The sequence below is a fragment of the Alligator mississippiensis genome, chromosome 2, assembly GCF_030867095.1.
Source record: "Alligator mississippiensis isolate rAllMis1 chromosome 2, rAllMis1, whole genome shotgun sequence".
NCBI lineage: Eukaryota > Metazoa > Chordata > Crocodylia > Alligatoridae > Alligator > Alligator mississippiensis.
The window spans coordinates 195,626,705-195,653,061 of record NC_081825.1 but is presented as its reverse complement, the minus strand read 5'-3'; the positions used below and the strand labels follow the sequence as shown (position 1 = coordinate 195,653,061).

At 44.4% G+C, this 26,357-nt stretch overlaps 1 protein-coding gene and 1 long non-coding RNA gene across 2 annotated transcripts in view; one reads left to right on the top strand and one right to left on the bottom strand.

The window, feature by feature from the left end:
- Positions 1 to 21,770, bottom strand: part of RRAS2 (RAS related 2) — a 79,999-nt gene extending 58,229 nt beyond the window's left edge. The window contains exon 1 of the mRNA XM_006270586.4: positions 21,451 to 21,770. Coding sequence (XP_006270648.2) covers positions 21,451 to 21,585 — 135 coding nt within the window. The 5' untranslated portion in view covers positions 21,586 to 21,770. The remainder of the gene's footprint in view (positions 1 to 21,450) is intronic.
- On the top strand, positions 5,936 to 7,480 carry LOC109280551 (uncharacterized). Its single transcript, XR_002086924.2, has 3 exons — positions 5,936 to 6,239; positions 6,490 to 6,762; positions 7,332 to 7,480. It is a non-coding gene; the product is annotated as an uncharacterized LOC109280551 (long non-coding RNA).
- Positions 21,771 to 26,357: the final 4,587 nt, after the last annotated feature.

Sequence of the window (26,357 nt, the reverse complement as noted above, 5' to 3'; positions counted from 1 at the left end):
GACATGGCAGGAAGTATAATTTTGCAGATCTGGGATAAAATTCATCAGATCCCAATCATGCGACTAAAACGACATCTGCCAGGGGCCAGAAAGTAATACCTCCTAATTCTTACATCCTAAGTAAAATGGTCTCAAGTTGCAGCAAGGGAAGTTTAAGTTAGATATTAGGGGGAAAACTCACTAGGAGGCTAGTAAAACACTGGAACAGGTTACCCAGAGAAGTTGTGGAATCTCCATCCTTGGAAGTTTTTAAGACCTAACTAGACGAAGCCTTGGCTGGGATGATCTAGTTGGGGACAGTCCTGCTTTGAGCAGGGAGTTGGACTAGGTGACCTCCTGAGGTCCCTTCCAACCCTAATTTTCTATGACTATGATTCTAAGTAAATCACGGGCATAGAGGGTGGTGTTCTTGTCAATTCCTTGCCTAGAGGTAACCATGATAAAACTCAGAAGGTCTGTTCCACATCAAGACCCTGAAGAAACAAAAATATCTTATGCAAAGAGCCTGTCCCAATGAAGACATGTCTGAAGTGCTGCTACTGCACAGCAGTCTTCCACACCATCCTGTGCACCGCAGAAGCAAATCTCATTGTTTGAATGGACTGTGCTGCCACATCCTCTGTACAGCCCCAGGAGCAACATTTTCAGGATGACAGAAGTGTGGAGGCTGTGTGACAGTGGGTACACAACTGGGACAAGAACTTTCACGATGTTGGGATACAGGTCCCTGTTCATCCATGGAACAAGACTACTCATGGAGAAGGTAACCTATGCTAAAAACAGCTGCATGTTCAGAGATGAGGTACAAGTTTAATACGTTTTTCAACAATTATCTGGCTGAAAAAGAATAGGAGGCATTATTTGCCGGCAGACTCTCATATTTTCTAGATTGCTGCAAACTTAGGTGGCTTGCTTGTCAAGAAAGTTACTGTAACTAACGTGAACCATTTTCCAGGAATTCTCAATAAATTGGCAGTTTTGAACTGTAATAAGGGCTCAACAGGAAGAGTCCAGCTTTCTGGGAAGGCATCTCCATTTGTCCAGAACTCTTCTGGTTTTCCACTGCACACCAGTCCTGGACCTAGATTCATCAAATATACCCAAATTGGTCTGCATTTCTCAAACTCACTACAGCCTGTAAACAATTTGTTTGGCCACTGGAAATTGCTGGTTTTCATGCTCTTTGACACTAAATCCAGCGGTGCAGGTAAGCCATGGACAGGATCACTCAACCTACCACAGGAGCAATTCCTGCACTCCCTACTCAGAGGTGGCAGAAGAGAAGTAATTAAAAGACAAGTCATTCCATTTAGCCCCTTCCATTTTATTCATGGTACGCATGCCTAACTGTCTCTTTTCTACCTAAGTGCACTCAGTGGTACCAGAGGGAATTATCTTGCTTTACAAGATTATTGTTCTATGGTACTTTCCTCCCCAGAACAGGTGGAAAAGCAATCAAGGTCTCCCTTGCAAGAGGGGATATTATTTCAAGGGCTGTGGGAGGCCTTATGTTCCAAAATTTTTGTACCTCAGACTCTTGTCAATCTTCACACAACATGTGAAAGAAAAAAAATACAAAATTTAGTAGGCAACATATACATGTTAATAGGAGCCTGGGAAAAAAAACAAACAAACTGTTGAGATTCAGGCAAAAGATCACACTAATGCAGCGTTTTTCAACCCGTGGGTCATTACCCAAAAAAATGGGTCACAAGAATATATGAAAGGGTCATGAACAAACATTAAAAATGGACTCTCCTTTAAAAGGAGAAAATTGGGGCAAAATGTGTTTTTTGCCTTGCAGGCTGGCAGAGTTCCAGCCTCAGAGGTGGTGCTTGGGAACCCCCTTGTCCCACACACCCACCCCCTGCCCTACACACTGGCGGGCAGGGGCCAGGAGGCACGGGTCAGGACTGTCCATTGATATTTACAAATGGGTCCTGGTACAAACAAGGTTGAGAACCACTGCTAATGCACACAATGATCAGCTGGGGACCACAATAACTGGGCAGGCCACATCCCCATGCAGACTGAACTCCTTCAGTTGGAGCTCACTTGACTGCAAAATTAATCTTGACAAATAACAGTTTTCCTGAGTAAAAAACAACCACAAAAACAACAATAGAAAAGACAGATCAGAAAATGGCAAATTTGTTGCTTTCATTAAGGGTGGCTTTTAAAAATAAAGATTTGGATTGAATTAACAGTTGATGTTACCAAGCAATACTGTTTCATGTCTGGCTTGCTCTCTCTCTTTACCGCCTGTCATATTTACTTCCTTAGTCTCTGCAAACACAGACAAAAGGGGCATTATGCAGTCATAAAAACAAATTAATATTCCCTTACTATCACACTTCTTATCAGATCCCCTTCTGATGAATGAAAGGCCCCTTAAAAATAGCAGAATCTGTCTTCAAACTCCCCCCACCAAAGCAAGTCAAAGCAAGAGTGGAGGAGGATCAGCAGCTCTGCAATGTGTGGAATGCAACCTGCTGGGAAGGTGGCAGATAATACAGGGCAAAGTGGGCTGCTTTATGTCACTGTCAGGACAGCCATGCAGAGCTACCGCCATGCCACAAAGTTGAAAGTACTTGCAGGTATTTCTTTACAAGTATTAGCTATCTGAAATAATCTGTGATATTTTCCAAAATGTTTATCTTGAAGAATGATTTTTTTTAATATACCCAACACAAACTTACTACTCAATTGAGTCTATTAAAATTCTGGTGGTATTAAGTCTACTTTTATGTCACTATTCAAAAAATGAGAGCACTGAAACAGACGAGCATAAGAGAACTAGTTAAGAAAACCATCAGTAACTGTTGTTGCTGGCATAAGGACACTATCCAATTAAAAACTCCTATTTACTAATAGAAGTGATTTAGAAACACAAGCTTTAAGTATGAAAATATCAAGGATTCTTCTACTCCATTATTTTTATGGACCTCTCCAGCAAAAAGCAAACTGATATTATGTAATATGCTGGTAAGTGTCAAAAAGAAACATCATAGCAAAATATTCTACCAGTTAATTAATGGGAGTTAGACTGCAGTTAGAAAGCAAATGAAAGGTTTCAATTTTATAAATGTCTCCTTGCAACTATGACATAACCCCTGCCACCAAGGTAATGATCTCAAAATGCAGTGTACTATTAGAATTCCTTCAGTACACACAAAATTAATTAAGAAGGATTTTGCCGACTCGTTTACTTAAAAACATTAATTTAAAACAGATGACAATCCCTACTGCCCAAGTTATAATGACTTCTTAAATAATTCAAATAAGCAATTCAAAGCTTTGTTCAAATTCAAACTAATTTCACTTAACGATGGTTTTGTGACATCTAAGGGAAATTGTCTCATCATTTCTGTGCCTCCTGCCTCCTCCGATTTCTAAGCAATCCTACCCCAACTAAAAAGAGGGAGTATGTTCCTTTCAATAACATTATCTTGTAGGAATCACTTGAAGAAATTTAGAAACATTGGTCTATGCCCATGCTACATTTTGCAAAAAACTGTTATCACCAAGGATCCAGGTTTTCCGTTTCCCATGGAAAAACAGAGAAAATCATGGATTCTCCACTTGCAAAGAGCTCTTGCAGTTTGGCCGAGTTCCAGCCCACAAGAGCTGATTGCAGAAATAGCAGGAAACCCCCAGCCCTGCTGGAAGGGAAGGGAGAGGAGGAAGGGCAGGGCCTAAGCCTCTGAGTCAGCCAAGGCTGGGCTCGGGCTCAGGCTCACCCTTCGCTGCTGGAGGTAAGTGGGGCAGGGCTGGGGGAGGGGAAAGGTGGCTGAGGGAGCGAGGGCATGCCGGGTGCCACCAGCCCCAAGCAGCACACTACAACACCTCCGTACCCCTGCACTTCAGTCCATTCCCAGGAGTAGGGCTGGAGGATGAAGGCAGGGTGCCCCTCTGCAGGCCGGGGGGGGGGGGGGGGTGTTGCACACAGGAGCCACCACCACACCACCTTCCCATGGCTGGCTGCATGGCATTCAGTGGGGAGCGGGCCAGGGGGTGGCTTGGATGCAGCTGCTGCCACCACTGCCATCCCATGGCCAGCTGTACAGCTCCACAGTGGCAAGGAGTAGTGGCAGTGGCAGCTGTGTGCTGGCTGGGGGATGGGGGGAAGGGGACTCGCACACAGTGACCACCACCACTGCTGCTTGCCTGTAGAGCTAGGCCCACACAGCTGTGTGGCCAGCCACAGAGTGGCAGCACCAGTGTGGAGGCAGCTGCCAAATGCAATGAACCCCTCCCCTCCCCCCCACCTGCAGGCATGGCTCCTTAGACAAGCAGCAATGGCGGTGTGGGATGATGGTGGTGGTAGCCGAGCGCCACCAGGCCAACTAGTAGGGAGGTTCTGCATACACCGGCTGCCACCACCTCACACCACCGCTCATCTTCAGAGCTGTGCCCATGGACCAGGAAGAGGGGGCACATGTAGCGGCCACCTCTGTGCAAACACCACTCCACAGGCAAGCAGCAGAGGTGGTGGCAGCTGCATGCGAGCTCCCCCCAGCCTCCCAGCTGGCACACAGCCACCACCCTGCACCACTACAGAGCTGTGCAGCCAGCTGCAGGGCACAAGCAGCAGTGCAGTGGTGGCCGCCGCATGCGAAACCATGCAGCTGGTCATGGGAAGGCAGCACGGGACACAGCAGCAGAGTTGGGGTGGCAGCTGCCATATGCAAACCCGTCAGGCCACCCAGCATGTGCGGCCTGCAGAGGGGCAACTCTGCCCTCACCCTCCCACCCTGGTCCTAGGAGTGGGCACAGGGGCACACTCCCTCCCCTCTTCTTGATTTGCGCGCCCCCCCCCAGCACCTTCCCTTTCCCCTGCCCCTTCTCCCCCACCCTCTTACATTTTGGGGTGGATGTCAGTGTCTGTGCCTGCATGTCTGTGTCTTGTGTGCATGTGTGTGGCTGGGGGGCTGTTGTGGGGAAGAGAGGGGCATCAGGAGGGCTGAGGAAGCTGTGGGGTGGAGTAAGGGGCACCAGCAGTGCGGGGGGGAGGGGGAGATGGGGCTGTGGGGGACCTTTAATTTTAATAATGGATTTGAGGGTTTAAAAATCATAGAAAGCCAGGATCCCTGGTTATCACCAGCCGACGTGAATTAATGGTAGCACCAGTAGATAACCTACTGCAGACAAGGTTTACAAACGTAAAAAAGAAATTAAATATACATGGCAACTATAGAGACAAATGTCAACTTTTAAATGCAGTTATGCCAGGTAGGAAAATGGCCAACTCTTCCTCATTTTACTTTGTATTATCTTCAATTAGCTTCAACTGTTTTTATCTACATCTTTATCATCATTGTATCTCCTGCTTCCTCTGAATACTGGATCAACTCTTCATCTCCCATTTTCTCTTCTAATCTTAAATTGTGATATACAGTCACCAGCTTCCCAGAGGCCGAAGTCTTCAATTTATTTCTGGTTTCCGAATGGACGACTCGTGTTTTGTCATTTGCTGTCCCAGGAAATCTCTTGGGGTGGACCTAGTCCTACTGTCACTGCACAACAGCCATGTGGCTTAAGTGGAGGAAGAGAAGAAAAAAAAAAAAAAAAAAAAAGGAGAAAGAGCTCAGAAGAGAGGGGCAAGGTATTGACCCACCTTGTTCCTAAATGGGGTAGGTCAATGTTTCCCAACTCCTGAAGTGCTGAGGGGCAACGAGCCCTCAGTCTTGCCCCTGCTAACAGATAATACCATAACTCAATAAGAGAAGGAGGCTACCGCCTATAAAAGGGACATTCTTGACTCTGGAACATTTGACAACTTGAATGTAGTCAAACAAGCAGTCAACTGACCAATCTATTGACATGATTTGACCAGTGAACTGAATGGCTTGCCAACCCTACCCAGAAGGCAGAGGTAACTGGGGGTTTCAAGAGTCCAGGTATCTAGTAACCTGATACAAGAGGGAATCCCTCCCACAAAGCTGGGTCCACAGTTAGCGCCCTGCAAAAATAGCAATAGTCTTAAAGTAGAGTAGATGATTAACTTTTCTCCCCTACATTTCCCCCACTTCATCAGTTCTTAGCTACACTGGCTGTTAGCCAATTAGTTCCGTTTCCACAAGAAACCTTTAAGAAACATTAATGTGGTAGATCTGAAAAGAAGGTTGTGCAGGGTAAAAAGAAAGCAACATGAACATCAGAAAGGAGATTAACTACAGGAAAGAGCAGACGAAGCCAAAAGAAAAAGAAACGAAGAAAGCCAAGGGACACAGCAAAAGGTACGCTTGGAAGATGTGGATCAAGTGATTTTATGATTAAATGTAACAATTGATTCACAGACTTTTTGGAGAAGACTCACTAGCCACTACATTAAGATTGTTGTGGTCCTCAAAAAGGTCAGGTCAGATAATAGTGAAACTTTTTAAACTTGTTAATTTGTTAATGCTTATTAGCCATTTTATTAATATAATTTTGATGGATATTGCACTAAGCAACAACTTCCTATTGCTATCATTTTCTATTACACAGAGCTCTCAAAATCAGGGGTTTTCAACCCTTTTTGGTTGGGGTAGCCCCAGCAGCTGGTTAAGAAGCAGGGAGTGCCTCAACGACCGGTGGATGATCTGGAGGGGGGGAAGAGGGCAAATCCCCCAGCGAAGCAGCAAGCTCAGAAGTGCCAGCAGCAAACCAGAAAGTGCCAGCAGTTTCTACGCACCGCTGCCACATACCCCCTGGGGCCTTCCAAAGTACCCCCAGGGGTATGCATACCCCCAGTTGAAAACCCCTGCTCTATGATACATGGTAAGAATTTCAAAGCACGTTAATTTGATGTAAAATTTTACCAAGTATTCTAGAAAAAAAAGATCGGATATTGCACTGGTATAGCAAGATCAACTGTTATAACAAACAGCAAGACAAATGACTTCTTAGCTTTGTAGATGTGTAAAACTTTTCAATCTCTCCTAATTACATTTAATTACTGAAGAATGAAAGAGTCAGCTGCAACAATGCAGCTGCAGAACAGCTTTATTGTAAGATCACCACTAAAACAGATTCTGGCTGAACTTTGTCCTTAGCTTCACTGTGACCAGTGAAATCAGAGTGAAGTCAGTAAAGTTGGCAATTTAATAGTATAATTTTTAAAACCTGAAACAACCATGCAGAGGGTTAAGAAGTAAGAAAATAAGCTTCAAAGTTTTCCATTATCAAGTGTACCGAATACATTTAGTGAAAAACTAACCAAGAAAAAAGATCCCAAGATTAAGAGTGTTCATGGCTGGCAAATCGGATATCTCAAGAAGCTTGGGGAATAAAAACATGGACCAGGAGAGGGTAATTGATACTTCTCTATTCATCAATTTACCCTACAGGTAAAATGGAAAAGCAAGCCAGGAAGCCAACTGGTACATCCACAATATACCCAGGTAGCATTTGAGCCAAGAACATGGAACTTGATTCCCCCCTTCTCCACATTAGCCAGTCCATTAGGAAAAGAGAGAAGAAATCTACCCTGATGTAGGAAGGGAAGAGTCAGGGTAGATGAGTCACATTTCATGAACTGAAGAGTTACCATGAACACCCGCATTTTAGCCTGCAAAGACACACTACCAGTCCAGATGTTTGGGACTTTTGCCTGGAACGAGCATATCCTTGACTGACTTAACTCCAGTGTTCAAGAAATAGAGGGCAATCTTTTGACTCATTGTTCAAATATATGGCTTTGTATTCAAACCTCAACATTTCAGATATTTCTTTCCATGTGTGAAGCTGAATAAACACAGCCTGAATTGCTGAATTACCAGGCATACCACCCAAGGCACAATGTGCTCTAATCCATATTTGTATTTTGTATTTCATGCTTTGCGATGGGTACTTAGTAGGCTTTCTAATCTGAAGACATCAAATAGGTAATGAGCTACAATATCATAGTTATTTGGTAAAATTAGTGTTGTGCAACTAACCTGACAGCTGCTCTCACTGCTGACAAATGACTGAATGAGCATCTGTTTCTCTGATTTCATTAGACTACAAAGGTGCAAATCTAGCCCGTCTTCTGAAGGAGCGTAGGACATGACCCTCCAGTGACAATCCTACTAAACAACAGTTAGAAAGACTTCATAACAGCCAACATGAAAACAGATGTTTTGCGCACGCACACACAGACCTAATTACTAAGTCTCAGGAAACAAAACTGGGAACATTCAACTGTTCAGGAACTTGGATAGTATCTGACATATAGCAGAAAAATGACCTTCCAAATCACAATTTACATATTAAAGGCTTCCATATGCTGGTTTGGAGAGGAAAAAGTAGCATTAACTAAGTAAAAGTTGTTGGGATGATAGCAGACCTTGTGTATACACTCTCAAAGCATGCTGAACATCTCACTATCCCTACCAGAAAGAGTTCAGCACTTCAGCATCAGACCCATTAAGGTAGGAATTTCTATTCCCAGGGAAGACATCACCATTCGAAAGACTTCTTCATATAAAAAGGAAACCTCATCCACTGTACCCAAATTCCAGAAAAAAAAAGCAGAACCTTTTATTTGTGTGCCAGTAAACAAGACTAGAGATTCATGCTGTTTACTCTAAATATTGAATCATTAAAAACATTCTTGCCATTCCCTGAGGGTCAAAGTAAAAAAATTGTGAAAGTGTAATCTATGGAAGGAAAGGCTGGTATGATCTATGTCAAGTTTGATAAACCCTGACAGAGCCCATCACTTCCAGCAGTTTATCTGGTAACACATGTACAAGCACACCACATTAGGAATTTCATGTTCACAAGGCAAGCAAAGTGTAAAAAGGCTTTCCTAAAAAGCAGGATGATTCCAGGAATACCACTAATGGTATTAAGCATAAGGCACCACCAACCATAGATCTTGCTGGAAGTGAAGATGTTAGCAGAAAATATTTTATAAGCCACTTTTCCTGTCTGCAGATGTTGGATTTCATACAAAGATTTACTGTTCAACTTAACGTTTTCATCTTCTGACCTACATTAAGCAAAGCACATTCAGGTTTAGTGGCAGGTTTCCAGCCTTCTGTACAGTAAAATTATAATATCCATTCTCACTTTTTGGAGATCTACAAAATACATAATTGCTGGAGTTGAAGAATGTTTAACATTTAAGCAGCATTGCATAAGGCAACAAGGATTTCCTTACAAGTCTAAAAGAAGGCTCCAAAGGAACTATCACTTTACCACCAGTGATTAGTGCTTCTAGTAACAAGTGCAGGCACTGGAGATATTCATGTGACAATTATGGATGTTATTGGTACCTAAACCGTGATTCTTAACAACTAAAACCATCTCCTGGATTTTTTTTTTTTTCCAGAACCACCGTGCTCCTGCATTCAGCTCTTAGAGTCCTTTCCAACTAGACTATTGAAAAGGTGGATGCAATGGTCTGTCTTTGGTAGCAGCTAGTTCTCCATACTCATAATTAGGGGTCTACCTAAATCACAGTGGGGGCTTACCAATTTTCACAGGTTGATCACAACAAAGTTCTCATTCTGTGGTCACTTCGTAGTGGCCATGCCCCTTACTGCTAAGCAGGGGAGAGGCCGGGGGGGGGGAGGGGGAGGGACACACGACACGACACGACACGACACGACACGACACGACACGACACGACACGACACGACACGACACGACACGACACTCTTGACTGCTGACTGTCCTTCATGCAGCCCCACCCCTTACCACTGATTGGCAGAGGCCCCGGGGGGAAGAGGGATGAGACAAGAGGGCGGCCACCATCTTGATTGCTGGCTGTCCTTCGCAGGGCTGCAGCCCTGCCCCTCAACACTGATTGGTGGAGAGGCCCTGACAGGGAAAGGACAAGGGGGCAGCAGTCATCTTATCTACTGCCCTTTGTGCTGCCCCACCAGCCAACACCTTCTCCTCCCGGCAGTGAGGACTGCTGGCTCCCACTGGGGAGCCAGCATTTTAAGTGTTTTTGTTGTCGTTGTAGTTGATTTCACAGACAATCTTGGATTTCACAGCTTCCACAAAACTGTGAATTAAGTAGGTCCCTACTCATCATTTGCAGCAAATGAGTCCCTAGAGAAAGTGACAAGCATTCCTTGGTAACATCTCCAAAATAGGGCCTTCCCAGTGCATCTATGTAGCTGAAATCATCTTACCCAGAAGCAATTACTGCAAAAAATCCTCCTCTCCCCTTGAGAAATAGAATCTGGCCCCATTCATATTGGTTCAGAATGTCACCCTTTTTTGTAACCCCTCTATTGATTTGGTTTTCCATCATGAGAAACACAGTCACTTGTGTATACTTTCAAGGCCTTTCATGGCTTATTGATACCTTAACACTAAAGGGAGGACAGAGGGAGATAGCCAAGAAGTCAACTCCCATTTTCCATCAGTCTACCATCAGAACTGCCATGTCTTTTCCCCAGTGCTATAGACAATGCCACCATCCCAACAAGCCAGAAACCTGAACGTCATGATAGACCTGGACCTTTTTCTAGGCCCTCCTTATAATGGAGGTCATACCTACATTTTATAGATTTGAGTAAAATCTCTGCATGACACCAATCACCATCACAACTTGTATATTACCCACTGCTGCTCCACAAAGCATCCAGAAATCTACCTCTTAAAAGCTTTTGCCATAATGCTAGCAAACTTGAAAGTGGTCAGAAGTCCAGCATGCTAGACCACAGCCTATCATGCTGATCTGTATCATTTCATATATATGTAGGGGAGTAAAAGGAATCCTATCTTGCAGTGCAAGCTCTTTGTTCAGTGTACATCTGGTAAATGGTGCCTTGGTCTATGGCTACTACTTAGAAGTACTATGGTAATACAAACAGTGTAAACTATATACACTTGTTCTTGTGAGACACTAACCCTTTCTATTAGTGTTATGACTTACAGACTGCTAACCTTAGGCATGGAGAGACAGAATTGCAACTTTGCATCACTAATCTTGTGAAATAGATAGACAGCTTCCATTTTAGGCCCTTCCAAAGCGTTTCTTGCACAAGGAGAGTATGACCACATGCAGAAGTTGCCAAGTGTCAAATGCTCCTTACAGGTACTTCAGAGGGAACCGCAATTCGTGCAATTAGTGCACCACTTGGCTCCTCCAAGATTTCCATTAGGAATAGACAAGATTTTAAAGGGGTATGGGTATAGTTTTTCCACGCAGTATATCCTAAAGCATTAAGTGTGCACTGTATTTCCTTTAGCATTTCACGTCTAAGCAAACAATACAAGATGGTGTCATTTTAGGCTACACTTTCAGCAAAATTAGAAACAGCAATGCACAGACCACATTTACTACTCCAACTGTATAGAGTTCAATTCACGTTTCAGAGATTTATTTCTGCATGCAATTCCATGCAATTAGTTTAGTTTGGTACTGAAGTATGATACGACCTTGAAATGGAGAGCGAGAAAACCAATGTATCTTAAGTAAATATCTTTATTTACTCTCTACTGCCAGTTATACAAATGGAAAACTAGTGCTCTTGCATTTGTCTTCTCTAACAAAGTATTAAGATTTATTCCTGCACCAACACTGAACTCCAGATACAGATGAGGTGTAAGGAAGAATTAGGGGGTGGGGGAAATGCTTAGAAAACAAGAGTGGTCAGGACAGGTGATTCTACTCAAGGTCAAAAGACATATCCCTACTCATAAATGGAAGTGTTAAGAGTGACTACCCATGATGACAAGGGAAGATCTCAGTATTCAAGGTCAAATAGATTTATATGCCCAACCTTGTAACTGTTGAAATACATATATACGCACAGGCACTACATCCCTTTAGTATTTTAAACAAGAGAACACAAGCCACAGCATTCTCAGCCAGACAAGTCAGCATAATGTTCCTACCATAACTCGTCTTCTCTTCCCACGTTCTATTCTTTTTACAACTTGTCTCCCCTTTTGTGTTACGTCTAATTTAGACTGACAGTTCTTTGAGGCACAGACTGCCTCATCTGTACAGCACTATGGAACCTGCATTAATAAGGTCTCAAGTTATTCAGGTTAAGAGTTACATATGTGTTTGGAATGTGACTTTGAAGATAAGTCACTGCTTCACTAAACCAAAGGTGTAAAACCAACCAGAAATGAAAAAGCGGCCGTTTCCCACTTTTCTTTAAGCACAAGGGCCCAAGGCTGTGGCAAAGTATGATTACAAGCAAAGAAATTACTGCTAAAAGAAACCATTTGAATAAGTACGAAGTTGGCTGGGAAAGATTGCCTGCCTGCCTATTTGCATTATTGGAAAGGAAAGAAGGAAAGGAAACACAAAAATAGTTCATAAATTAACTTGTTCCAGGTTCATCTGAAAACAAAGTTGCCGAACAAAAAAACATCAACACTACATTTCCTTCAATGAAGCAGTCAGTGCTTATTTCAACAAGAGTGCTTCCATTGAAACTAGTGACAGGTATTACTCTATAAGCTCAAAAAAAAGCAAGATCTTAACACCCTGTCAGACTTGAGCTTTGATGTCTGCCTTTCAAAGCCAATGCCAGACAGAACTCTGGGCACCCCTCCATAGCTTTTCTGAATTTGGCAACACCCCAGTTGAGAACCGCTGTTCCAAAGTCTCAGCCTACCTTCTTTCTCTGGAAGGTGCTGCACCAACACCCCTGAGCAGAAGTGTCCCACCTGCTTCTGTTTGCAAGAGGGATGTGCCGAGCCAGACCTGGAAGCAACTGGCAGGAACAACCACTCCTGCCTTCATTAGGTTTATCAGTAAATTGGGAGCCATAATATTCTTATTTTAACAATTAAATAAATAAGTCAGTCACCAAAAGTCTTTTCTGCTACAGAAGCAGCTCACTGGTTCTCAGACAGTGGTTTGTTGACCAGCAATGATCTGTGGAGCACTTGGTGGGCAGGCATTAGGTTTATATGGTGACAGCTCCCATTTCCAGCTGATAAATTGTGTTAAAATCCCAAATACTTCCCTCTTGCATAAGAAATTGCTAGTTGCTTCAAAGCTGTTATGTGCTCCCAATTGGATATAGAAGTGACCCCCTGCTCCCCCCAGAAGCATTACAGAATTATTCATTTCACAGCAAGTGAAATGCATCTTTGTGGAGGGAGCCAGACTCAAGGCTTGCATACCACTTATGCTCAATTCTGAGGAAGATAAACGGATCTAAATTCCATCCTGTTTTTAATATATATAGATGTATTTGTGTTAACTACTACCTAATCAACTTGTGACATCAGGAAGACTGACAGACAAACTAAACATGAACATCTGCCCAATCATTTTATATAGGGAAGCCAACCCAATCCAGATAGCACTCTCTCCATTTAAGTAACTGTTATGCTGCTGTGTGGCACCTTCTCCACAATGCCAGACCACTCCCTGAAGCAGCTGCCTGGCACGACTGTAAGAATATGCTGCTACACATGGATTCCATTTATATATTAGAATATATATTTGGCAAATTATAGGATAACTTCAACTGCTGCATACAAACAAACATCAGACCACTAGTTTGAAGTCCTTTTCCCTTCTGGGAGAGTCTCCTAAGAGAGATTGGGTCCTCCCAACTGCACATACACACTGGGACTCGACTCAAAAGCTCTGGATGTATAGTTAGGCTGGACTAAGCACCAACACTTTTGGATGGTAATGAGCCAACAAACAAAGAGCTGAAGCCAAAGTTGAAACAGTCTACAACCAACAATTCCAAGTGGCTGTAGCATCAACCTTATTAGGAAATCTTTTTTACTTCACCACCTGTTAAGGCAAAACACTTGTATGTTTACATAAAATCCCATTTTCTACAGAGGTATAACTTATCAACAAAGCAGGGTGCTTTGTACTCAAGCAAAGTCCTTATTTTGTGCATGAAAACGCAAGGAATATGCCAGAACTGGCAACCTATACACAAAACCATGACCTGGGAATTTATGGCATCTGGTCCATCTGAATAACTTGCTCTTAGTGGTGAGCAATGCTAACAAAGTGACCAGAATGTATAGAGCAGGGGTTTAGGTTGTAGCTGTGTTGGTCTAAGGACATAGGCAGACAAGGTTCCTTGGGTGAATTTGATATCTTTTATTAGACCAACCCAAATAGTTGGAGAAAAGTTATTAAGCAAGCAGTTGGTACAACAACTGCTGAAACTTCCTTAGCCTGACGAAGGGTTTTTGAACCCGAAAGCTTGCTTAATAACTTTTCTCCAAGTATTTGGGTTGGTCTAATAAAAGATATCAAATTCACCCAAGGAACCTTGTCTGCAGAATGTATAGAGGCATTTATGCTTCTGTTGCATGGATCATGAACCACTTAACCATCATGAGCTCTCAAAACATGTAGTAAACTGTTCTGTAGGCAGGGTGAAAACAAACAAGCAAACAAAGAAGCAAAAAACAACTGCATCACCTTCTCAGCTTCAACACAGAACTTCCGCATGGCTTCAGCAGAAAGTTACCTTGTTCAAGAGCAGCTTTGATCTCAGATATGGCTACTGGACAACTCCCCTTACGTGGTAAAAATAAACATTCTCCAGGGAACAGTGGTATAAAACAAATGTCATCTTAACACTGACTCACCATCCATATGCAAGTCATATATGCTTGTTTTACAGATAACATTTTACTACTACAAGGACAGAGGAGCCAATAAAGCCATATACAAGTACGCACCATTTTGCTCAACAGAAGAGTCAGCTCAGTTTCAAATACTGAACTCCAAATACTGGGCCTTTCTTACTTGGCAATTATGTAAGCCACAAAAAGAACACAGCTTGATTTAACAGCTCTGATAGTTGGAATAATATCTCATTTGTAAACCGAGCCAAACTGATACAGGAGAATAAAGTACACAGGACCCCTAGCTGTCATTTTTACAAGAATTTTTCCAGACTAGAAGTTAAAGTTAAGTAATGTTAAATGCTATCACTTTCAATTCCCCACAACACATTTTTGAATTAAAACATTTTAAAACTTAATGGTGTTGAACAAATTAAAAACTCAAAGCAGCTGCAGTTGCATCCAATCAATGACATCAAGGATCTAGTGACACACAGATTCTTGAAAAATCACTAGTCTATTCAATATGCAAGACTGCTTTTGTTATAGGAGAGGTACATGTTCTAAATAAGGGAAAACAATCAAAGTAGTAATTATCACTAATTCAGAAATGCTACTAGAATCTGTAGTAGTCTGCATTAAGTGTAAAGCATTTCTAGTAAAGTAGTAAAAGTACTTTTATAACTCATTTGCAATTAAGAAACTATATTATATGTAGACTGCTCAGTTTAGACATCAAAAAATACAAGGCAAGCAAATGTCAACTATAAAATAAAAAGTGAAAAGTGCTGTTAAGTATTAACTAGACTGTATTCCTTTAAGCAAGAAAAGGCTAAATGTTACAAAGGGCTGAGTAAAAAGGGAATGTGGGGTATTCTGCAACAGGCCCATACATGACAGCTGTAGAAAAGCTATTGTAGCAACAGCTGTGCAAGCTGTACAACACACACCACAAAAATAAGTCACTTATTTCCATCTACTTCAGTCTCCTAAACTGAAGTCTATTCAGCTATCCCCTAATTTTAAAATTAAACTGGCTGGCGGCTTTTGACCCTGAACACAATAAGCCACTTACCGAATTTCTGAGAAAAAGACAGAATTACTGTATGACTTCACTTGACTATGTAACCAACCTTTAACCTGTTCAATCAATCTAAAAAGATTCTGCAAACTGTTATGACAAGTATAAAAAAGTGAAAAGTTATTGCAAAGAAGCTATTCTAGCTAGGTTTACTAATTTCTAAGAGTTTCTGTAGTTTTGTACAACCATGAAAACACAGGCAAGTTCAACAACTTCCATTATTATGTTTATACTCCCTTTCCCCCAAAAACAAGGAAAAGAAATAAAGGTTCTGAATGAGGCAAGCAATGCAGAGAATTACCAAGATCAAGTCAGATCTTGTGTTCTGTAATAATATCTAAAAAACAATAGCTGAAATCGACTCATTGAGCTACTCACATCCCACTAGCCGATTGTGAGAGCCAGTGCTACTAGTTCTCCTTCCTAGAAGGCTGGAGGGGCATGCACTGAACATGAACCCCAAAAAGTGAAGGCTTATTTTTAATTTCTCAACTGAGCTAATCTTCCATTGTATCTCAGTTCTTTTACCCCTTTCAATTGCTTCACTTCTCTCTACCCCCTTAACTAACTAGGGTAAATAAGCTATGGTAAAGTAACCAACTGGAGGCAGAACCCCCAAAGATACCATACTGCCCCATGCAGGTTGCCTATTAAACTGGAAGCCATGCCTGTGAGATATTTCAAGTAGGCTAATGAGAACAAATGACCCAAGCCAACTATCCCACCTGCAGCACCATGCAAACACAGTACACTGTTTTTGGGTTAGGAAACAGCCTCCATGGAACAGCACAGCATGCTCAATACTGCTACTGCCAGGCATAGTAAATTCACACCATGCAAAAAGAGCCTTAACTCTCCTTCATCTGTCAAAGATACAAAGCAGACTGATGCATAGTCTCACAGTATACAGGATCACACCAGGAAACTTGTCCGCCTCCCATCACTATACCACTCCAACTACTGGAATAGAACACCCCAACTTCAATTCCAAGTACTTAATGGGGAAATCTATGGAAAAATGTATGCCTGAAAAAAAATGATTCTGTAATCTAAAGTTTAGTTGAAGGAAAGTAATGCAAGCATGAAAGTGTTCTGTAGCAGCATTAACACAAACAGGAGAGCATGATTCTTTGTAAAAGTATGATATACTTAGTACCAAGTCATGGAGAAAAGTCTCATTTTTATTCCCTGCAACTGTACACTTCAACTGATGCGACTGTCATCATTTAGGGAGCAATTTGGCTCTTCTTTAAACTGTAAGGTTTTAGGGTCAGCGACATTCTTTGTTCTTTGTATGTACTGCCTACTAGAACATGGGCATGATCCTTAGTAAACCATCTTGGCACTACTACAATATAAGAGATATCGGGGGGAAGGGGGGGGAGGGGGGGAGAATCCACCAGCATCTAGAATCTATTACAAAACTCAAAGCAACTTTAGAATTTTGAAGCAAGCTAGAGACTCTCTGAACCAAATGCACGTAATGATCCACAGTATAAATACAGTTAAATGGGTAGAGTTGACTGTTACCAAAGCACAAAGTTTGAGCAGGCTACAGAAATTATACAAGGAACTTATTTAGTTCTTGCCTCTTAGAGCTATCAATACATCAGCTTCTACTCCTGCAGCCATTTTCTGAAGAGAAAGACTAGGATTAGTTTATTTAACAAAAACAACAAAGCAAGATATTGATTCACAGGGTAGATGGAAATCAATAATTAAAAAAAATAAAAATAAAAGTAAATCAGATTTTTTCTATTTAAAATCAGTTTTTTAATCAGTTGCTAAGATGCTTTTAAAAAAAAGCATATAGTTTTAATTTAAGATATGTTAAAGATCAAAGATATCATCTATGCATCATGGAATAGGGATTATAACTTCTACCTATATATTATTTGAGACAATATATTCAGGTAACTTATTTATAAAACTTTTCTTAAGAGGTTACAACAGGCCATGGACTATATTAGGGGCCCAATCTAATGAGGTTCCCCAGAGGCTCCTCTATAGATAAAATTCAAGAAAACCACTCTACCCAATGGGACTCAGTGCTCAGTCTACAAAATCCCATTAAGCATCTCTGCGATGCTTAGTTTCAGTTCTCAAACTATGGATTTGTCTCTCCAGAGATAACATCTTTGTTAACAGCAGTATATGGAGATGAGAGAGAACAGACCCGATTAGTGATTACCCAACCATCAGCCCTATTGGCTCTCCACAGGTTTGTGTACGCACAGTCAAGCCCTTACCTTTCTCTAGAAGTGTAAAGTTTAAAGAAGTTAAATCAATAAAGGATATCAAACAGCAAGAAAGCAACTGCAGTAGAAAAATGATTAAAATCGGGCATCCTGACCAGTGATTTAAATAGACTTGATTTAAATCAGATCCACCCTGTTGCTTCAGAAATTGATTTCATGCTCAAGACTATATTTAACATTTTAACAATACAATTAAACCATGGAAGTCTTTCACTAGGGGGGAGGGGGGAATAAAGTAAAAAATCAGCCTCCAGTCAGTTTACAGGTTGTCACACAATTAAATGTTAATAGCATTAACACTGTCTACCCTAGCAACCTTTAACCATATTTTCATAACAGATAAGAAAGTCACCTTGCTATAAACAAGTTTTACACACATCATGTTTACAGTGGTTTACTCTGGACAACTCTGGGCAGCTATCCCATACTGAGTGCCTCAATAGGGAGAGTATCCAGAGTACATGAACTGAGATTAAAAAAAAAAAAAACAAAACACAAACAAAAAACAAACAAAAAAGACAGACATTCATTCTCTCTCTCTGGGACACGCTACTTCCAGAACTCAGAAGAAATGTAACCATCCAAAGCCGGCAAGCAGAGATAGTTGGGGGCCCTGCTCATACTTCAAAAGCTTCAAACTGGTTGACAGGGCTGGTTAGACAAAAAAAAAAAAAAAAAGAAGGCTTCTGTATCCAGAAAGTGTAGCTGGATATAAACTCAGTTAAAAATCACTGCTGTGAATGTAGCCTTAGAAATGGTCCACATGCAGCTGTCAACTGAGTTTACTGCTTAATCCTATAAAATTCTGAAATGAAGCATGCAACGCTTGCAGCAATCAATAACTTTGAAGGAGAGAGCATAAAACTGTTATTTTCAAAAGTTTCAGATAAGAGACTTATTTAGTAATATTCATTTTTGACACAGTTTGTCTTCATTTGCCACAGAACAGCCACAAAAATAGAACTGTCATACTGCTAAACAACCATCTTTGTAACATCACGTAAAAACAGGACCAGTCTGATGCTCTCTGCAAGAACAGAGAAGGCAAGATTACGTTCCTTTCTATTCTAATTATAAAAACTATATTGAAAAGAACCCTGAAAACTGGGATTTTCATTTGGAGAGCCCTTGTAAGAGACAGGGGATTTGATGTGCTGCAAAGGAAACAACTTTTTAAACATACAGGAGATTTAGCCTGGGCTGCTAGACTACTTGCTGAACTGTGTGTTCTCAGCTACTGAGAAAGACAGTGCTGCGTGAATACTCAGTATGTCCCTAAACATGCAGCTATTATAAACATGTAACAAGCAGCAGACATAAAAGGTGCAGTCCCCTCACAGCCTCTTCTCCAGACCATAAGCAGCAAATCATACGCTACCACAACTACTGGTGGCAGTAAAGACAGAAACCAAGTCCAAAAAGCATAATGCTAATGTGTCTGAGTCAAATCCTTCGATATCAAGATGGGGTGGTCTTTCCTTTTACTTTTACTTTCCTTTCCTCACTAACTGTCCTCCACACCCAGACCTCAATGAATACCGTTGTGTAAGTCTGTCCCTCATCAGCTTTGTTTGCAATATCTTATGGAAGCCAACAGTTATGGTGGAACTTGGCTCCTGCAGTAAAGCCAAGGCCCAAACCAATTCAGCACTGTTGCAATGCACTGCACTTCTGAAACAGTGCTGGAATTTTGTCCATCGCCATACTTAGAACTGAACAATGAAATTTTATAAATCAGATGTGCCCACTGGTGATGCCCCTTTACCAACAAGCAAGTAGCCAAGACTACATAGGCAATACCAGATTTAAATGAAAATGATAATCTTTAAACTTTAGCTTCACTCATCCAGGGATAAACCAATTATCTGCATCCACAACCACAGATGAACCCAGTAAATGCAGCAAGCGAGGATTATAATGACTCTAATCTTAGCACCTCTGAATAGATTAGCCACTCATCTCTCCCATGGCTTTTACACCAAAAGATTTGCAGCCCTCAAAAATACTATCTAGATAAGAGATTTAGCAGTTAGCCAAAACAAATGCACCCACTTCATGAGACTAGATCAGGAGTGGCCAACCTGCAGCTAGCATGCCACAAGTGGCAGAGGCAGCTTCAGCATGTAGCACACCGCAGATCCAAGAGGTAACAGGCAACATAGCAGCAGAGAAGGCAGAAAACAGCAGTGAATCAGGCAGGGGAAGGGGGTCAAAGTGGTACGCAGAGAGAACACGGAGCTAACTCGTAACATGCCTGCTACAAAGGCTGACCCCCACTGGGTTAGATGATGAATCATAAACATCTATATTATTTCATTATACATGTCAGTTCCTATGCCCAGTTTTCTCCCCCCCCCCACCATCCAAAGGCCCCCTATACACAGGGCTCAGACCCATCCAAACAAGAAGATCAGGAGTTACTAAAAACTATAAGCTGGCTCTAAAACACAAACGTTACCAGGTGCTTTGTGCAGCACTGGCTCACCCAGGCAGTTATCTAACGCCACTCTCTTCCCAGCTCAGGGGAGTGGTTGCACAGAAAATGCTCACTGAATCTGCAGCACAGGCCTGTTACCTCATCCCATCTTTCTTTAAATGTGGCTAATAAACACATGCAAAGGTGCCAGAAGGCAGCAATTTCTGCACAACTATCCAAAACACCTGCCTAGAGAAGGTAAATAGAAAGGGTATCAAAACACCATCATATTAATCGACTTCTGTAGTTCTTTCCCTTCCCTGCCCCCAGTGTGCTGGTTCATTATCAGTCACACCTGGAAACAAACACTAGAGACTGAAGCAGAGTGCCAAAAACTTCTCCACCTTTTGGCTAAAACCAAATGAGACTGGAGGCATCTGAACCCCAAGGGCTCTGGGGTAAGAGGCCAGCCTGGCTTTGGGAAGTATCTGAATCCCCAGACCTACCAGCCTGCGAGGGAGGATACCTGCCCCATGGTAAAGCCACACAGACATGAGCACCAAGTTTTGCTCAGCTGAATTTTGGGACTTGCCTCTTGGGCTTTGCCCAGTTGAATTTGGAACTGATTTGGCCTTGCTAAAAGATGTTTTAAAATGCCAAAAAATCAAGATGGCAAGGGGGGGGGAATAAGGTAAGAGCAAATTAAAACAGCAAAACAAGAGGCTGCTGTCATGCAGGGCAGCAGAGTTACACCACCCTCAGCCCGCCCTGTCACTTTTCCAGCACTAGAAAGCAACAGAAGAAAGACTTCACTGACCCGGAGCTCCTGAAAAAGAAATAGCTTGGATAGAGGGCCAGCACAAGCCACCCCATGGGTTTCCCTGGGGGAAAAAAGGCTGGTGTCTAGGCAGCTCAAAAGAAACAGTGCCCCAATGCCCAGCACCCCCTAACACCCCCGTGCCCTGCGCAGCCCGCTGCTCTTCTCTCTTTTTTTGTGTGCATGTGTGTTTTTTTAAAGCTCTCCACCCATTTCCACCCCGGGGAGGCTGGAGACGCCCACCCAGACCATGGCTCCTTCCCAGGAGGCAGAAACCCGGGGCGCCGGAGCCGCTGGCGCTGAGCCCGGCCCCGCCGGGATGCCAAGGAGTCCCTTGTGCCCCAGCCCCGTCTCAAGGTCACCCCTCCCGGCCCCGCACCTGGATGAACTGGATAGTGAGCGCCGACTTGCCCACGCCGCCGCCGCCCACCACCACCAGGCGGTACTTCTCCTGCCCCGGCGCCGACCCCGGCCCCGGCCCCGGCCCGTCCCTGCAGCCCGCGGCCATCGGCATCCGCCCGCCGGAGGAGCCGCACTCCCGCCGATGCCTGCTGCGCCGGGGGGGGGGGGGGGACGGCAGGGCAGGGCTTGGGAGAGGGGGCTCGGCGGCCACTAGCGCTGGCGGCGCGCAGGGGGTGGGGAGCAGGCGCCGGCCCAATGCGCCCCTCAGCCGCGGCGGCCACGGGCGAACTGCGCGCGGCGGCCCCGCGGCTGCTACAAATGGCCGTCGGGGGGCGGGGCGCACCGCCCCTCCTCGGCATTCTAATAAGACGGGATATTCATGAGGGGGCGGGGCCTCCTCGGCCAAGGACACGGACGGGGCTATTCGGGAGCGGGTGGCGGATGCTACTGACATTGAATAGGCATGAGGGGGAGCGCTGCCGCCGACGCCCCCTTCCCCAGTATGCTAATAAGAATGGAATCTTCGTGAGGGGGCGGGGCCACCCCGGCACGTGAAGTAAAATGGAATAGTCATGAGGGACGGCGGTCCACCATGCTAACGAATGGAATATTCATGAAGGGGTGGAGCCCGCCATGTTTATAAAATGAAATATTCATGAGGGGGCGTGGCCCTTCCGGCATGCTAAAGCCAATGGAATGTTCGCAAGGGGCGGGGCTTGCTCGACATGATAATAACATTTGAATACTCATGAAGGGGCGGGGTGAAGTTGGAGTGCGGGGCTGTGAGAACTGCCCTGTGGGGATCCCCCAAGTGTGGTGGGGGGGTGGAGGTGTGCGCAGGTGGATGTGGAGCCTAGTCCCAGGCCCATAGGTAGCCCAAGGGACACGCACACACTCTCTCCATCCCCCCATTACCATCCCAAGCTCCATGGCAGCCACACTGTCACATGCACCAGGCACAGAAGTGTGGTGATATACATGCATGACACATGCAAAACCTCCTCCAAAGCCATCGTGACAGCCCGCTTTGGAGGAACACCTCCCTGCGTAGCCCCCCCGCGCACGTCCCCTTCAGGACACAATGGGGTCTATCCTCTGATCCCACCAATCGCACCTCATGCCACGCCACACAGGGCAGGATGTGCAATTTTAGGATGGGGGATCAGAGCCCAAATCGCACCCAGTCCCGATACTAGGCTCCCCCTGCATGGGCAAGTGGAAAGCCAGGTCTCCAAGGAACTGATGTTGTCCCAGAGCTGGGACCACGAATGCCACATGCCCCTGGAGGCTGGGGGGGCACAGCAACTGCCCACAGGCAGCAGCGATGGTGGGGGGCAGCAGTGAGCCTGGAGCTCCGGCACGCAGCCACGGCAGTGTCAGCGGCAGGAGTGGGGGAATGGCAAGCTCTGACCAGTGGTCAGCGACTACCCAGGCACTGGCGAAGGCCAGTGGCAATCAGGGACCGCCCGCAGACACTGCCGGTGGTGTCAGCGGTGAGGTGGCGAGCAGCGACCACCCGCAGGCTCCACCAGCAGCGTCAGCAGTGCTTTTTGCATGGGGTGCACTGCCAAGTTCATGGGGTGCACGTGTGCCCTCTACTCATCACCAATGGCTGGGACCAACAATCAGCTGGCTGCCAGTCTCAGCCCCAGGACTGCACCAGAGCCCTGCCATACAGCCAGCATCAGGCTGCAGGAAAACACTATCACACATTCAATTTAAGGCATGTTGGAAACCGACCAAAAAATTATTACACATAACTTGTGGCATCATTTTGTGGCTTATTTCCCATTTTATTACGCCATTATTTGCCGGAATGTGGTTAATCACATCTTAAATGTAACAACTGCCAGGGGCCTAAAGCAGTGCCAGTTTCAAGTTAACCTTGTGCACGAGTTACTCTCATACATAAACTGGCCGGAACGACATAAGGAACAAACATAACCACACTTTAAATGGCCACTCTAGCACTTGTTTTTTCTGCAGCAAAATAGTGCTCCCCAGTCTGAAACAAAAGCATGCACACAAAGATTGTTGATACACAGTTAAATGCAGCTATGCGGATTAAATCAGGAAGGCTAAAAAGCATGCCATTGCCATGGCTTCCAGTCCTAGCAAATATTGCTCCCTCACAGCTCCATTGTGGGGCTGTATGTATGAGGGAAAGCCATCAGTAACCCAAACTTCCCAATCAATAAGAACATCATTGAGCCACCACCAGATAGGCTCAAATCTAGAAAAAACCTTTTGGAAATATGCCAAGAAGCTCTATGATGATAACAAGAGCATTGAAGAACAATGGAGGGAAGCCTAGTCAAATACCAAACTGCCACAGAAATACATTGCTAGCGACCCTACAATCCCCCAGCCAGGATTTGACCTACTGAGAAAGAACTGGTCCTCCCTGAATTGCACCCAGGCACTTCATGGAAAATGTGGACACCTACTCCATAAATGGAGAATCAAAGAGAGTTTGTGGTTCGATTTTTCAGACGATGCGACACGTTGTGAACAAGTGCCCAGTTAGATCATTTAATGGCGATCTGAAAATCAATCCATGCAGCTACCTCTGAACACGAACGCCATGTGCCCCTGGAGGCTGGGGGGGCACGGCAACAGCCCACAGGCAGCGGCAGCGGCAGCGGTGGGAGCATGGTGGCAGTGAGCAGAGAGCTCCCGCAGACAGCTGCAGCGGTGTCAGCAGCGGGGTGATGGCAAGCACCAACTAATGGTCAGCAACCACCCACAGACACTGCCGGCAGCATTGGCGGCGGCCAGTGGCGATCTGGGACCACCTGCAGATGCCACCAGTGGTGTTGGTGGCAAGCAGCAACCACCCACAGGCGCCGCCAGCAGCATTGGCAGCACATTTTGCAGAGGGTGCACCACCAAGCTCAGGAGGTGCATGTGCACCTGCGTGCAACTCCTATGCATTGCCAATGCCTCTGAAGCAACAGAACTTCCTGTGGAGGGAATGTGTTGCACTGGACTGCAGGTGGCCTGGGGGTTGGAGGGGCTGGGCAGAATGGACCCGTGCTGTCTGGGAAACCTTCCTGAATGTTGCACAATCTTTTCAGTGGAGGAAAGGGATGGGTTTTTGCTGTGCTTCTTAGCAGCCAGTTCTGAGAACGGACATTGGCACGCAGGACTGAGAAAGTGGGATAGCACTCTGATGAGCCCTGCAAGAGAGGATGTGGGCAGAGGTTACACAAAGGGGTTCTCTTTCTTGGTCTGTTATATGGACAGGATGCAACATACTTAGGCTAGTTCAGCCTTTGTTTTCTGCCCCTGCTACATAAGTTGTTTTTTTTCCTCTCTCTCCATTCAGTATAGGTTGGCAGAAAACCAAAGAGATCTGTGCAAGCCAGAAGATGGAAGAAGCTGTTTGGGAGTGAGCGAGCATATCAAGAGTCAAAGGCTATTGCAGAAAGGGTACTGGCAGTCTTTACAGGTGGAGGGCCACCAGACTTAGGTACTCTTTGAAATTCATTATAATTGACAAGTCTTCATGATTAAATCAGGATCACTGGTCTTTCCTGTAACCAGGGAGCTAGAAGGTCTTTGTTTATTTTCCTAATGAGCTCAGGTCCATCTGAATCAGTTTGGGTCATGATGTCCTTAATCTTGAATTTAAAGCTGAAGAACAGGTCCTAGCACAACCAGTCATATGGGTTGAATCAGAAATAACCTGTAAAAATGCTAAGGAAGCCAATGAAGAGGTAAACTTACAGGCTTTTGAACCTATGACTTCACCAACGTGCACACTAAAATTTCCAGGGACACCTCTGAAATCTCAGGATGTCTGAATCAGCAGCAGTATAGGCACACAGCCAGGCACCCTGGGTAAAATGGCAGCAGCAACTTCTAGATGCTGCAATCACAAATGAACAGGTGCCAGCAACAGCTGGGTTTTTTGCACCCCACTCAACTCAGCACCTGAGGCAGGTGCCCCCATCATTCTCCCCTAGTTATGCCACTGACTATCATCACTGACAAAACATCAGCAACCTCCCTCACACACCACCACAGATTAAAAGATTGATTAATGAATGCAAACATCTTCTGGTTTTGGATATGGTTTATGTTTGTCAGATAAATTAATTCTGGTGCAGTTATTTGACCTGGGGTACCTAGAATTCCTGAGAAGAATACCACTTGCCTTTTGGTCCAATCTGGGTCTGCAATGGGCTGAATAGCCCTGGTAGATCAGGTGGGCTAGCATAGAGCTCACAGCATTACCCAGGCAAATCTCAGAGATGAAGGCAATCATGAAGTGCTACACTGTAGATGAAGTCATGGACTTGCTGTCTGTTGGCAGCATAATTTACAGTGATCAGCATCAACTTCAGTTCATGTTGTTCTGTGCTGCCTGCTTCTAGCCTGTACCGATGTAGACATCCTATGCACTGTGCAGATTCCTTATGATATGTTTATTCCTCTTGATTTGAACTGTGATAAGTAAGGAAACAGATTATGTCATGTAAGGCAGAGTAGAGATAGCATGGGAAAGAAACTGAAGCCTGGCTGAGTCATGGGAATGGGCAGAGCTGGAACAATGTGCTCTTTTAAAATTCTTCACCTCCGTTTTCTTGTGCAGGGACTGGGACCCCCCCCCCACCGTGATTCAAGACGGACTCGAGGGGAACGCCTCCAGACCTAAGGTTGAGGAGGACTGGGTTAGAGTGCTTCTGGAGGGGCTGGACGTGTTCAAATCAGCAGGTCCAAATGCTCTCCACCCCAGGGTGTTGAGGGAGCTAGCAGGGATTATTGCAGGGCACTTGGCACAGCTTTATGAGCGCTTGTGGTGCTCGGGCCAGGTGCCAGATGATTGGAAGATAGCCAATGTGGTCCCCATCTTTAAAAAAGGAAGGAGGGAGGACCAGG